Source organism: Coffea eugenioides, chromosome 3 (genome assembly GCF_003713205.1).
Source record: "Coffea eugenioides isolate CCC68of chromosome 3, Ceug_1.0, whole genome shotgun sequence".
NCBI classification, from domain to species: domain Eukaryota; kingdom Viridiplantae; phylum Streptophyta; class Magnoliopsida; order Gentianales; family Rubiaceae; genus Coffea; species Coffea eugenioides.
Window position 1 is genome coordinate 15,780,603 of NC_040037.1, and position 15,922 is coordinate 15,796,524.

Genomic DNA, 15,922 nt, shown 5'->3' on the forward strand with positions numbered 1-15,922 from the left:
ATTTCATAACCACGAGAGTAGGTATGGCTTAATTACAAGTATAGTTGATTCACTACGAAAGTAGGTTTCACATACATTAGGAATTACGCCATAACTAGTCAAGATAATAGCATTCACTTAACCGGTAACTTCATTTGCAAGAGTAGTAAGGAATTCCATATCTCTCGGAGCTTTTTAGTGTTAATTTTCATTATTTTTATATTTGTGGTAGTCTAAATAATAAAGGAGTTCGAAAATCACCGGTAATTGCAATCTTCCCTGTGGGATCGACCCTTAATACCCTATACTCGCTCACGATTCGTATACTTGCGATAAATCGCGTGTGGGGTATTTAGGAATTTATAAATGTAAAACTTGATTGGGATGAGCTTAATATTATATGTATACCCCGCGCACGTCAAGTTTTTGGCGCCGTTGCCGGGGAAGATTTGGCAATATCGGTGTGAAGAGCAACTTTATTAGTTTAGACATAATATTAGTTATATTGTGAACGTTATTTTCTGTTATTTTAGTATTTTATGTGTGTATGCATTTTATCACCTATTCTTCTTACTAATTTTGCTCTTAAGTTGTTTAAAAGCAATTTTAGGTGATGAGGAGGATAGATCAATTTGGAGGACAAAGCTTGAGAAATGAAAGATTGGCAATGGATGGTTACCAAGTGAAAAGCTCCTTCAACAGAGGTAACCAAGAAATTACTGAAGGTATGTCTTTTGAAGATGGTTTAAGGTGCTTAAAGGCAAAATTTGATGTTATGATGGACACAATTATGCATGAAATTGAGCAAGGGAGGAATGTTAATACTTTTAATTCTTATCATGTGTTTTGTGACTTGTGTGGAGGTTATCATGCAACTAATACATGTATGCAAGTACAAAATGTGGATTATTATGATGAATTAAAGCATTACAATCCTTGGTTTGATCAATATAGTGCTAATTGGAGCAATTCTCTTTCTTATGGTTGGGAAAATCAATGTGCATATAGTGATTATCCATATTTTTATGATTACCAATCTGAAAATGTCCAATATAAAGCAAAACCATCTTGGGAGTTAGCTATAGAAAAGTTAGCTAATGTGACTTCCGACCGTTTTGATAGGATTGAGAAAAGAATAGATGAATTAACTTCTCACTTTGGCAGAATAAATGAGCAATTGAATGCATTGTGTGAGATTATTTCTTCTAATAAATTGCAAAATGATCCTAGCATGAATGGTAGGAATGTTGTATGTGAAAATGGATTGCATTTTGATGAAAATGATGAATCTCAATTGTGTTTCAATGAGCAAATGTCTATTTCACATGATAATATCTTTGGAACTAACTTTGAACCTCAAGAGGTGAGTTTTAATGACTCATTTTTCACCCCTCTTGAGGAGTGCATTGAAAGTGTAGGTTCTAAGGGTATTGCTGCCCAAGATACTCTTATGGCATTCCCGTTGGTAAGTTCTCAAGTGGTGCATATTCAAGGTAATATTTATGAAACACTTGGGATAGGTAAGTCAATTCCATTTCTCCTATCATTAGATCATGTGACTTTTGCTATAAAGTCACCATTTAATGATCCACCACGACCAAAAATGGTGGATTATTCGTTAACTAAGCCTCCTTGAAAAATGAGGTGAAATAGTCAAGCTATTGACTTTAAAGAAGCGCTTATTGGGAGGCAACCCAATGTTTGTTTAAGTTTATGTTATTTTGGGGTGATTTTATGTTTAAAGTATATGTTTGAGTTATTTTGTTATTTTTCATTTGTAGGTATTGGAAATGGAAGCAAAAGTGACCAAATGAGGTGAAAAAAGCGAAATTTGATCAAGGAACTCAACCCCTCAATTTGAGTAATTGTTGTTTTTGATTTGTTAGAAGGGGTTAAAATGCATATTTTGATCATTTTACATGTGCATGCATTGAGAATTTTAGCAAACAAATGATCTATGATGCATTTTGAGTGATTGGGGTACAAATGGTAATTTTTCAAAATTGGCTTTCTGCAAAAATTTCGCAGAAGAAAACGCACTTGGGCTGAAAACGCGCCTTAGAATCGCGTTTTCCATAATCGCGTTTTCAATTCTGCGCCTATACTGAAGAAAACGCGCCTCAAAACGCGACAGAAGTCGCGTTTTCTACCAAGTCGCGTTTTCCAGCCTGATCAAAAATTGAAAACGCGCCTTCAAATACGCGACTCCAAGTCGCGTTTTATAACACAGTCGCGTTTTCGATCCTGCAAGATATGTGAAGAAACGCGACTTCACAAAACGCGGCTTGGTGGCGCGTTTTGATGAGTCGCGTTTTCGGAAAAAAAAAATGCAGATTCCTTGATTCTCTTTTTTCTTCTTTTCCTCATATATTTTCTTGTACCTTGAGTTGCTTATTGTATATTTTATATAGGTACATCACCAAAACAAAGGGTTGAAATTATGGATCGCCGTTTTGTTTTATTAAGCCTTTGTTATCACTTTTGTTTCTTATTTTCTATGTTTCGATTATTATTACTAATGGTTATTCAATGGAACTTATGAAGCGTTGGAGTTACACGGACAATGGATTTTGAAGCTTCATATGCAATCACAACAATAGGGGAGTATTATTTTTCTTTATCTTCATTTTCCTTTTTACACATTGAGGACAATGTGTATGTTAAGTGTGGGGGGAGAATTGAGATTATATACATTGTATGTGATTGAATTATTAGTTGCAAATATTGGGCTTGTGTTAAAATTCAAAATTTTTCTAAAATCTTGTCCAAAATTGCAAACTTGCCCCAAAAAGTTTCATATTTTTTCGATTTTATCCAAGGAGTAACAAGTTCCATACCATTAGTAGTTCAAATTTCTCCTACATTTGAGATAAATATATGTGATTTGGAAACTTCTTTTCTCATTTAACTTGGAAATGACTATTATGTGATTATAATTTTTGCATTTGTAGGAAAGTATATCGTGTAAAGTGGAGAAAATTATACCTATATTTTTTTGCATATTTGATGAAATTTCTTTTCTTTATTGGATTTTATAAGTTAAGTGATAAATATGGTCAATAAGTGCAATACTTTTCTCATGATTATTCTTTTGAGGAATTTATTATTATCTATGCTGTAAAAAGAAAAAAAAAGTGGAAAGAAAAAAAAAAGAAAAAAAGATTTATTCTACTCCAATGATTCTCGTACTTAGTAACCGGGAGTCTTCATCTACAAATGTCGACTTTCGCGTAAAACGGTACTTGAATTAAGAGTATGCAAAGCAACTTGAGTATGTGAAGTGTTGAGTAACCGGTGATCTTCATCTAAAAATGTCGATTCTCGCGTCAAAAGACACTTTCACAACTTAAGTAATATTTAGCTAGTCGCGTTTTTAAGCATAGTCGCGTTTTCGATCCTGCAAGATATGTGAAGAAACGCGACTTCACAAAACGCGGCTTGGTGGCGCGTTTTGATGAGTCGCGTTTTCGGAAAAAAAAAAATGCAGATTCCTTGATTCTTTTTTTTCTTCTTTTCCTCATATATTTTCTTGTACCTTGAGTTGCTTATTGTATATTTTATATAGTTACATCACCAAAACAAAGGGTTGAAATTACGGATCGCCGTTTTGTTTTATTAAGCCTTTGTTATCACTTTTGTTTCTTATTTTCTATGTTTTGATTATTATTACTAATGGTTATTCAATGGAACTTATGAAGCGTTGGAGTTACACGGACAATGGATTTTGAAGCTTCATATGCAATCACAACAATAGGGGAGTATTATTTTTCTTTATCTTCATTTTCCTTTTTACACATTGAGGACAATGTGTATGTTAAGTGTGGGGGGAGAATTGAGATTATATACATTGTATGTGATTGAATTATTAGTTGCAAATATTGGGCTTGTGTTAAAATTCAAAATTTTTCTAAAATCTTGTCCAAAATTGCAAACTTGCCCCAAAAAGTTTCATATTTTTTCGATTTTATCCAAGGGGTAACAAGTTCCATACCATTAGTAGTTCAAATTTCTCCTACATTTGAGATAAATATATGTGATTTGGAAACTTCTTTTCTCATTTAACTTGGAAATGACTATTATGTGATTATAATTTTTGCATTTGTAGGAAAGTATATCGTGTAAAGTGGAGAAAATTATACCTATATTTTTTTGCATATTTGATGAAATTTCTTTTCTTTATTGGATTTTATAAGTTAAGTGATAAATATGGTCAATAAGTGCAATACTTTTCTCATGATTATTCTTTTGAGGAATTTATTATTATCTATGCTGTAAAAAGAAAAAAAAAGTGGAAAGAAAAAAAAAAGAAAAAAAGATTTATTCTACTCCAATGATTCTCGTACTTAGTAACCGGGAGTCTTCATCTACAAATGTCGACTTTCGCGTAAAACGGTACTTGAATTAAGAGTATGCAAAGCAACTTGAGTATGTGAAGTGTTGAGTAACCGGTGATCTTCATCTAAAAATGTCGATTCTCGCGTAAAAAGATACTTTCACAACTTAAGTAATATTTAGCTATATTATATAAATAAATCCCTCCTTAAGTTAAATAAGAAGATGATCATGGGTTTAGAAAGCATATTATTGGCCATATGAGTTACTTGCGTATGAAATTGGTTAAGGATGAGAAATTGACTTGAATTTGTTATAATGGTGGTATAATTGGCTCTCCTTTACTTGATATTATGAGTACTTGAATTTAATTGAATAATTGCATAATGGTTATTTACTCTGTTTTGAGGAAATGAAGTTGAAATGCTACATATGTTTATTTTCAAATTTTGGATTATTGTTGGTTTGTATTTCTTATTGCTTGAGGACAAGCAATGGTTCAAGTGTGGGGGTATTTGATAAGAGTATATTTTACGTATTTTTAGTGTGCTTTATTAATTAGTTTTGGTGTGTTTTATTTAGTTTTATAAATAATTAACTAAGATTCTAGTGAAAATATGCATTTTGTGGTTAAAGTATGAAAATTGCATTTCTATTGATTTTTATGGTAAAAACTTCATATTTTGTAGGTTTAATGATTCAATCATCAAATGAAGTGCATTGAGAAAATATTTGGATGATTGAAGATGGATTAAAATGGTGAAAATAAAATATGAAGTGTAAAAGGAAAAATGCAATTTGAATCAAGAAAAAGTCAGCTTTGACAATTCAGACACATTTTCGTATTTTGACTATATCTGGAGCTACACAGATCGGATCAAGGTGATCTTGGTACCATTTTGAAGCTAAGAGATATATCTACATTTGGTGTGAAGACATCAAAGTCCAATTCGGCTGTTTTCCTAGTCAAAATGTCAAAATACAGAAGTCAAAGTCTGCTGCTGAGAGCTGAAAACGCGGAATTGACCAGTCAGTGGTATTTTTATCATATCTCGGTCTAGACAGCTCCAAATTGGATGATTCTTGAGGCATTGGACAGCTATTTCAATGGACTACAACTGCTATGTTTTGTACAAGAGCTAATTCAGCCGTCATCATAGAGAAAATAGCAGTTGAAGTAGCCAGATTCTGGTCAGAAATAGCTGCTGGTACAACCTGTTTTCTCCTTCAACAATTTACAGCTATGGATGAACGTATGACAACCAATTAGCAGCTGTAAAAGGGATGTTTCAAGCCTCATTTCCTGACTGCATTCATCTATATATAGCCATGGACTTGCAGGATTCAAGATAACTGGGGAGAAGGCTAGAGAAACTCACCAGAAATGTAGTTTTCACTAGAGTTTCCTTGGTTCATTAGTATAGTATAGGTAGAGTAGTTTATCCATCTTGTATTTGTAGTTAGATTTGGATGAATATTGGAGGAGCAAAGATGAAGAGGTCGATCTCATGTGACAAGGGTGATATCTCTTCTACTACTTTCTCTCTTGTATTGGATTTCATGTTTAATTATAATACAAGTTGGCTTTGTGTTTTTATTATGTTTAGTTAAAGTTTATGCCTAGAGTTATGGTTGAACTTGCTATATTTTGTTTGTGAGGTTTACTTGGTTATTTGGTGATATTATTTTGAGCACGTTATTTATCACTTTTGGTTATCTAATCATGATTAACTGGCCATTAATTATGATAATCTTAAGGTGTTAAGTTTGCAATGAAAATTGGAATTTAACACTAGTTCAAAGAAGTGATAAGCCTAGGGAGTACACTCACGAGAGTAGAGGTGCACCTATGTGGCTTAAGTGACTTGTTTCATGTAATTTCATAGAAGAAATGAACTTGTAGTTAATTTCATAACCACGAGAGTAGGTATGGCTTAATTACAAGTATAGTTGATTCACTACGAAAGTAGGTTTCACATACATTAGGAATTACGCCATAACTAGTCAAGATAATAGCATTCACTTAACCGGTAACTTCATTTGCAAGAGTAGTAAGGAATTCCATATCTCTCGGAGTTTTTTAGTGTTAATTTTCATTATTTTTATATTTGTGGTAGTCTAAATAATAAAGGAGTTCGAAAATCACCGGTAATTGCAATCTTCCCTGTGGGATCGACCCTTAATACCCTATACTCGCTCACGATTCGTATACTTGCGATAAATCGCGTGTGGGGTATTTAGGAATTTATAAATGTAAAACTTGATTGGGATGAGCTTAATATTATATGTATACCCCGCGCACGTCAGATTGCATTATTTTTTACTAGAAAAATAGGACTTAAAAAAAAAGAAATGTGAGGGATGTTATTTCTTTTTTCCCTGCAATCTTCCAATTTTGCCTAAAGTTTGTGAGCCATGGATTGCATGCGATTTTGTTTTGGGCAAGAATCTAGATAGAAATGAGTTGAGGGACTAAAAATATTAAATTTTCATCTCTGAGGGATAAAAAATCATCATTTCAGAATTTACAAAAAATTATCATTTAATATGAGAGAGATGTATAAAATACAAAACTAATATGTAAGGGACTATTTGTATGATTTTTCCGGTCTTCAAATCTTGCTTTATCTGGCGGACATTCATGGAAAACAATAAGAAATTTGGAATCTACGTGAAAAATGACGCTGAAGGGGTTTATTCTCAAGATATGACGATGGAGCAGTTGTGGTCAAGAGTCGAGCAATAGTCATTGATTGGATCTGGAAACTAGAAGTTCAGCCACAATAGGATATGATTTTCCCAATATCATATGCAAAAAATGAGTCAGCACGATGGAAATGTCAACACTAAAGTCTTGAGTCACTGATTCCCCGCCAAAATGCCATATTTTGACCCGGGACGTTTTCGGGATGCCGCCTATTGAGTAGAAGATCTTTTGGATAAATTCTATTATTCTAGGCATAATTTCAGAAACCTCCCTTGAGGTTTCTTACTATTTCACTTAGTTCCTTTGATATTTTAAAAATTACACTTATCTCCCTTAATTTGACACTTTGGTAACCAAACTTTAAAATAGAGTAAAAAGTTTAATGAATACCCTAAAATGTCCTTATTTTACAAAGTTTAATTTGTTCTTCTAAATAAAAAGAGTATCGAGTTTTTCATGCTAATATTTATTATTTAATAATAAACTATAACAATAAATATTTATTACAATTGGGTATTTTTCATAGTGCTTTACTGGGAATATAAATTCTTTTTAAGATAGAGAAAAAAGTGCTACTTTGTTTCTTTTAAAGTTTATGGAATTTTTTTAATAAAAATTTATGGACTAGTTTAGTGGTGGAACTATCATAATTTGGTAATGATTTTGGGCCATTTGTTTTTAATTATTGTTGGCTTATCCTTGATTTTGATACCCAAAAAAAAAGAGCTACAAAAAAATTGGAGGATATTAAAAGTTATCTAAGAAATATTACTAGTTTAATGTTCAATTTGAATATGTATTAGGGACAACATTGATAGTTCTTCTATAATTTTAATGAAATATAAGAGAAATGAATAAGAAGGAAAATGGTAAAAAAAATTATAAAATCCATCCTCTGCATAACCAAGGCAACAAGAGAGTTTTATTAAAAATATTAAGTTGAGTATTGTTATTTTAAATGGACAAGTGAGGTGGGTATAATTTTTGAAATCTTAGAGGAGCCAAGTGAAATTATTAGAAACCTCTGGGGAGGTTTCTGAAATTATCCCATTATTCTAATATAACAAATTAAATTCCCTTATGTCCCTAATGATTTTCGAGCGAGAAGTATACTAGGCGTTTTTTTTTTCTGCTTTTTTACCTTTTGTCTTTGTGGTTGCAAATTACAATAGCCAACTGGTTGCCATAATTTCCGACTCCAAAATTGTTGAAGCAGTTTTAGAATTCTAGAGGGGGCACTGAAGGCAGAATCCCATTATTCAAACTAGACAACCTACAGGTGAAACCATGTATCCATTGCAACTTTTTGACTAAGAGAATAAAACTCGCTTGTTGTTTTTAAACATGGGTTCATTACTTTCAGTAGTCTATAAACACTTATTTCTCACCACTCCTTGTACCAAAAAAAACCTCTTCAAGAACTACCAGACCCTTCTTGAAACTCTCCTTGCTCTCAATCTTTGTCCATTTGCCAAAAACAAATTAAAGCATATATCGTGGCCCCTATCACTTACAGTGCTGAGATGACCACCTCAATCCCTCCTGCAAGGTTGTTCAAGGCCGTTATCCTTGACCACCACCTTCTTCCTAAGGTTGTGCCACAAGCCATTAAGAGTGTTGAAATTTTTGAAGGAGATGGTGGAGCTGGAACCATTAAAAAATTTCCAGAATAGTTTTAGAATTTATTCTTTTCCTGATTTTTGTTTTCATACGATGGATTTTTCTTGTATCTAGTATAAAATTATCTCTATTGCAAGTATACAATTACTGACAATTTCTTTTACTTCAATATTCAGCTAGCCCATTTAAGAGTGCCAAACACAGAGTTGAGACACTTGACAAAGACAACTTCGTTTATTGCTTTAGTGTAATTGAGAGTGATGCACTGAAAGAAGGAATTGAGAAATTCACTAATGAGATCAAATTTGAAGCCTCCCCTGATGGAGGGTCAATGTGCAAGACCACCAGCTCTATCTACACCAAGGGTGATGTCAAGATCCCTGAGGAAGAAATCCAGGGAGGAAAACAAAGGTCTTTGGGACTGTTCAAGGCTGTTGAGCCTTACCTCCTCACAAATCCTGATGCCTACAACTAATTAGTCATCCTACTGTAGGACTCTTCCACATATTTATTTGTGTTGTTTTTCCAACGTTTCCTTTTGCTTTAAGCTGTTTGGTTCAATTATCTGAAGTTATGATCAAACTTCAAAGTGTGCTTTGCTTGTGTTTTTGTACTAAAATAAGTGGTAAACCTTGTTTGAAGCTTTTGCCTTGCTATTGTCCAGGAACGACCTATTTTTAATCCAATTGTCATAAAGAAAAAAAGGACAAAAACTATTTTGAATCCAATTTGGATTAAAAAAAAGCAAAAAATTGCACTAACATAAAATTTTTGAAAAACACCTCTAAAAACATTTAATTCGTACTGATCCAATAGCATATGGAATGCAATTTTTATATTAAGTGAATCTACAATTATTCTTCTTCTTATTTTTGTTTTGCAACTATGGTGAGAAAAAGACGTGAAATTTTTTGGGTATTTCAATGTGAGCAAACGTTACAACTAGGTATAATGATTTCCTTATGTTGTAATTGATTTTCAGTCAAAGGGCCCTGGTCTTCATGTTTTAGGCTCGCATAAAAATACGATGATTTGGTGCTCCCTATGCATGACTGCATGTTCTTGACAAAATGTTTTGGCCCTCAAACTATTACGTCTGCACGTGTGATAATGACCCTCAAACTTTTACGTTTGTACATGTCTTTGCTTGTGAAACTTATAAAAGAAAAAGTAAAAAACACATATTTGTAGTTATTCCGTAGATTAAAAAAGCACATATTTGTAGTTATTTGGTAACTTTAAACCGTTAATCCTTACTGAATATGTCAAAATGATGTAGTTTTGATTTTCTCCTTCTTCCAATGATGTTCAGTGGCTGTTGAAACTCCCACTGCCTCAATGACCATTTGACCACCATTGAATGGCGATTGACCAGTACAGTTCCGTCATCTATATTTGACAAAATTACATCCTTAAATTGCGTAGAATCTAAATTTAGCTCAGTATACTATAAATCTTGATAGAACATATAATATCTGAAGCAAAAAATGATAGTTCTACTACCATTTGATAAATTCTTCAAATCTTGTTTTATCTAGTGACATTCATGGGAAAAATTTTTGGAATATACATGGAAAATGAAACCCAAGGGGTCAATTTTCTCAAGATTTGACAATGGAGCACTAGTCCTGATAGCTTGATCTCAATTTGCATCATGATGGATATGGACTGTCCTGATTTTGTGATTGGAACAGCTTTTATAGTTGTTCAAGGTTTGTAAATGCACGCATATTTGTTTACTATATAACAATGTGGTTGTGAACGAAAAGCTTTGTATCTTTCAAGTTTCAACATGTTGCAATCGAGTGCGTATGTACTTTGTTGTTGTATGTGAAATGTTTTTTTATTCAATCAATCATCATAGACATTAGTTGGTAAAAAAATTAAACATACTTGACCTTTGGATGGCTTTATGACAAGCAAATCTCTATATTTCTAAGACACAATTACACACTTGCATTTATTTGGTGAAGTCCGAAGATACTAGCATAAAACAGAGTAAAATTTGAACAAGGGGTAGATTGGAGGGTTGCTGTCGAATCAGAATCACCCCTATTTTTTGTCTTGAATTTTTAATGGATTGAAAGAACCATAGTCATTCTTTACGGATTTTGAAAAATTCAAAATTCCTTCTTTAGGGTTTCTAAGCTTTTGAAAAATTCAAAACTCCCTTTTTAGGGTTTCTAAGTATTGATTTGTAGTACATGCAGGATTTGAAGCGTGCCGCTATGAGTGGCAATGAAAAAGGAACAGGCCAAATAATTATCACTATGAAGGGTGGCCAAAATGGAGAAGAAAAATAGGTGAATTAATTTTCCTTGTTGAATGTTGCCTCATTTAGTGATTTTAGCTATATTTTTTCAATGCCAAGGGCTGATTCTTTGGAATAGAACAGCACATTTAAGTGCTTTTATTTCTGCTTTTGACCATGGTTATATATCAAAAAATATTTTTGTTTTGGTACCAGACACAGTCTTACGTGTCTGAGTGAGTGGTTGGCACTGGTTCATTTGGGATTTGGTTCCAAGTACTCCAAAAAATTATCTTTGTGTATGTACTAATAATTGGTTTATGCAGTGATGAACTTCTGTCACTTAGTCCTCATTGGCTTTCTTTTCTTTGCCCTTGTATTGTTATTGCGATCTATTTGAAGTGTCTAGAAACAGGTGATTGTGTTACCATAAAGAAGCTGCTGCAAGATCGGAGATATAAGAAGTGATTGTTTCATTCATCCAACCATGATAAGAATAAGTGTATATACACTGACAGTATATATAAAATTTACTCATATAAGAATAAGTGTACCTTGAACTTGTGCTAGAGTATGTTTTTGAAACTGTCTACTGAGTTTGAAGACACCGTAGTAGAATGAATCATCACACGCCAATTATATCTATTCAGCTGTATACGTACCAGTCAGTTTGACAGCTTTAGTTTCTTTTCTTATAGGATGGAAGTCTTGGTGGTGTAATGAGAGGCAATGTTTCAAAGGGAATAAGGGACAAAACTGCATTGTTGCAGAGGGAACTCTCACTTTTGAACCATGCCTTTTGGCCATATGCAATTCTATTTGGTAAAATAGTTTTCTTGGGGATGTCTTGCTCATCACTGATGGAATTAAAGTTGATTGGCTCATCTCTGTTAAAAGAAAGCATCATTGATGGAATTAAAGTTGATCGGCTCATCGCTGTTAAAAGAAAGCATCATTGATGGAATTTTGGTTTTTTTCAGTATTGGATTGGCTTAATTTCTTGAGTTATTAGTTTTAGAATTAAAGTTGATTTAAATATTAAGGTCCTCAAAAATAGGAGTCATAATGGGGTAGCGGATTGAATATTTTGAATTGAACTCCTAAGAGGTGAGCTTTCCCTTTGTCTCTGTGTTCATAAAAGCTAATTAGGGGATGGAAAAATGTTTGTGCTGAGAGGCTTTTTATTTCATGCCGTCACCTTATCTTAATGAAATTCTGGTCTTTAAATGAATATAGAAAAACATCACGTAGTTTTCTTGGTTAAGAAGGTTTTTGACCAATTCTCCCTACATAGCAAAAACACGGACGATCCCAATAGAGCATAAAGACCACATAGTATCTTTCTTTCACAGTATCTATCTACTAAGTAAGACATCTGATAATTTTTGTTATACTACTTCATATGGAATGCTCAATGATCACAGTCCAGTTATTGATGAGAATAGTTTTAATGAGTCAGTAGTGGCCTCTCAGAAAAAGAAGAAAATTGGCCTGGCAACATTTAGGCACAAATGGAAGAAGTTTTTGATTGCAATAGGAGTTGGATGTTCTTAAGCTTAAAGTAGAGAGATCTTACCGTCAGCAAGCTGAGGCAGTGGCACATTTTCTGACCAGGTTAGAGCTCGCTCAACTCAGATGACCCTCAACTGTACAAATAACCATCTAGGAAAAATTAGGAAAATTTGTGATTTTCTCGGTTCTGGATTTCAAGTGCTGCTGAAATTCGTAGAGCGAAAGGTGAGTGCATCTTTGAATGAAGTTAGTTATATACCACTTAGCACCTCTCTTTCTGTTCTTGGTCCAGATGATGGATTGTTCCTGCATGTGTCTGCTTCCAAGATATCTAAATCTTCTCCATATACTTAGTTTTTGTGTAGCTCTTTTCCGACTTACTGGTACTTCTTACTATAAAACACGATTCCTTTCAACAATTGTTAGGTAATTCATGTTCTATTATTAGTTTTCCTCCCTCTTTTATTTTCAAGCTTACACAGATGGGAGGCCAAGAATAAATCATGGAAGAGAAGCAACTATCAATGAATTCAATGGTCTGTTGCTTCAATATTTTGTTTAAGAAAAAAATTACTTGGTTTATATCTTATGTTTTCCTTACGTGTTGTTGTTTTATCTCAGCCATGGGGACCTGGTAGAGGTGGATGATGCAACAAGGGCATTGTGCCCATGGAAACATAGAGACGTGCCCCAAAAATGGTTTCGCCTAACTGCTACCACGCTACAGTGTACCAACTGCTATCGTGATTAGTTATATTTGTCTTAAAAATTAGTAACTTCATACTGGATGTAATCTATTTATCATTCATAGCAAATTAAAGACCAACAATATCCTTCTTGGCAAGACATGTGAGAGAAAGGCTTCGGATGTTGGTCTTTCAAAACTTCCATTAAATGGAGCTTCTGGCATGTCAAGTATGCATCTCTTCCATCGGACCATCCCTGTTGTAGCATATTAACGAAAATTGGGCACCCTCACGCAACATGTGAGGCTGCAATTTAACTAGTTACAAGTTAAAATAGTGCTGACAGCATTATTGGTGCTCCCCAAATTCTGAGCAGCTCCATAGGCCAAAAAGATCAACAGGAAGGACCAGCAGAGGAAATGAACATCTCTTTTGTAATTGTTGATGGTGGGATTCTTTTGAGTTGATGAGTTGACATGATCAACCACCAGTGGTGTCTCCTTATCCATGGCCATTGAGCTTTTTGATAGAGACCAACAAAAAGCCCATACCCAATTTTAATCAAAATCAAGTCAACCAGAATTCACACAAACCAATCACCAACTTTTTTTGGCTTATAAACATGTAATGTGCGTTTTGCTAAAGTGCAAACCAGGGTGTACATGTATTGTGCAGAATATAACAACTACTATGAATAAGGGGCAAAAATTCTTGTATATAAAAACATATAGTGCTAGCGGAGCTAATAGAAAGAAGGCGACATGAGAAAAGGGATTGGATTGAGGCCAAGGAAGAATCTGCAATTTGAAACAGCCTAAGGGGTTTAGGCGGCCAAAGCGGTAATCATCAATTGTCATACTCTCAACTGCATATTCTAGTTCTATAATCTATGGTACGACGTACAAGTAATTCTATACTAGAATACTAGATGTACTGCAGCTACAAATAGTTTACAATCAAATTCAGCCTTGTACCTGGTCCTAGCTCTTTTCTTCTGCTTTTCTTGCGAGCAAAAGGGTGGTAGAAGAAGGGCTGGAGAAGGAGAAGGTCGGTGGCAGGCGGTGGAGATTGATGGAAGAAGGAGACAATCTAAAGTTACCAAAATGCCCCGCTTAGTTGTTAAATTAGGAGTCAAATTACTTTCAGGTGATGGATCGCTGCAGAAGGTTTTAATTGGATCCAAAATTTAAGTTCACGTATTAAATTGGCCAAGAATAAATGTTAGGAACCGAATTGACATTAGCAAAAAATGTTCAGGGACTAATTTGGTCATTTTCCCAATGTCAACTGGGCTTTGACATTTGAGTAAGCAAATGTGTAACGAAAATACTTGCACATGCTTCACGGTGCTAAAGAAAGCTATTGCACCTTAGACCACTTGCTTACCTGTGGATCTGTGTATATATTGTAGATGGTAGTGATCCTTTCTTCTGGTATGATAATTGGCACACTGAGGGCCCTCTCTATTTTAAGTATCCTGAGTTTCTGCTTAAGAACTTAGGACTTTACTCGTACTAGAAAGTTGCTGACTTTATTAAGAATGGAACCTCGAATTGGCCAACAGGTAGAAGATTTAGGGCCTGTTTGGAACCTGAGTTTTTTGAGAGTTTGTCTAAAACTTTGGGCCTGTTTGGAACCTGAGTTTTTTGGGAGTTTGTCTAAAACTTTACTGTAGTGCACTGTAGAAGTTTTTGAAAAAATTTTGTAGAAATTTTTGTAAGGTGAAAAATTTTGTAGAAGTTTTTGTAAGGTGAAAAATTTCTTTTTTCTTTTTTTTTTCCTTTTCTATTTTTTTTCTCTTTCCCTTTCTTTTTCTTTTTCTTTTTCTTTTTCTTTTTCTTTCTTTCCTCTTTCTTTTCTTTCTTCTCTTTTTCTTCTTCTTCTTCTTCTTCTTCTTCTTCCCCGTTACCTCCGCCACCCCCAGCAGCCTACCAGCAACCGCCACCCCTCTCCTCCCTTTCCCCTTCTCCTCCCCTCCCCCCGCCGCCCCCTCTGCCCCGCCTTCCCCCTCCTCCCGCCACCCCCTCTGCCCCTTCCCGCTCTCGGCCCTTCCCCTCCCTCCGCCACGACGCGTCTTGCCCCTATCCCCTTTGCCCCGTTCTTCCCCTCTCTCCCCGCCTCCCCCTCCCCTCCGCCACCCTCTGCCCCTCCCCTTTGCCACCACCTCTACCCTCCCGCGTTCCCTCTCTACCCCTTCCCCTCCCCCCGCCACCCCCCTCTGCCCCTTCCCTTCCCCCGCCTTCCCCTCCCCTCGCCACCCCAGCAGCATTGCCCTTCTTGCCCCGCCTTTCCCCTCCTCGCCTGCCACCTCTCCCCCGTGCTTTATCCCGCCACCTTCGCCTCCCTGTCCCTTCCCGTTAATTTTCATCCTCACCATCTTATCTTTTCGTTTTTCTTTTTTTTTTTTTCTCACAGAGGCTGGAGAATCCGTAATTGTGCTGCCCGTACGTTATAGTGAGAGAAAAGAAAAAAGACAAGAGAGATTGAGTTGCCAGGGTGTAGGGAAAGGAGGGGAGATTGACAAAAGGGGGAAAAAAAAGCATCCGCACCTAGTGACACACCGAGGAATTACTGGCAGTGAGAACCGGCACCTCGGAATTGGCGCGAGTAAATCCTGTACAGAGAAGAAGCACCGGCAAATGGAGGTCGGTGGTGTCGGTGATAGAAAGAAAGAAAGAAAAGGAAAAGAGGCGAATATCCTTTTTGTGTTTTGGATATTTTAAGTGTGTAGGTAAAAAACTTTGAAAAGTTTTTTGGGATTCCTGTAGCAAAAGTTGTTAAAAATTATAGTAGGAAAAAACTTGTCCAAAAACCTAGCTTCCAAACAGGCCCCTA

The 15,922-nt window shown here is 35.2% G+C and overlaps 1 protein-coding gene across 1 annotated transcript; it reads left to right on the top strand.

The window, feature by feature from the left end:
* The first annotated feature begins 8,362 nt into the window (after positions 1-8,362).
* Positions 8,363-9,113, top strand: LOC113766163 (major allergen Pru ar 1-like). Its single transcript, XM_027310382.1, has 3 exons — positions 8,363-8,366; positions 8,507-8,690; positions 8,819-9,113. The coding sequence occupies exons 1-3, from the start codon at positions 8,363-8,365 to the stop codon at positions 9,111-9,113; spliced, it is 483 nt and encodes a 160-aa protein (XP_027166183.1).
* Positions 9,114-15,922: the final 6,809 nt, after the last annotated feature.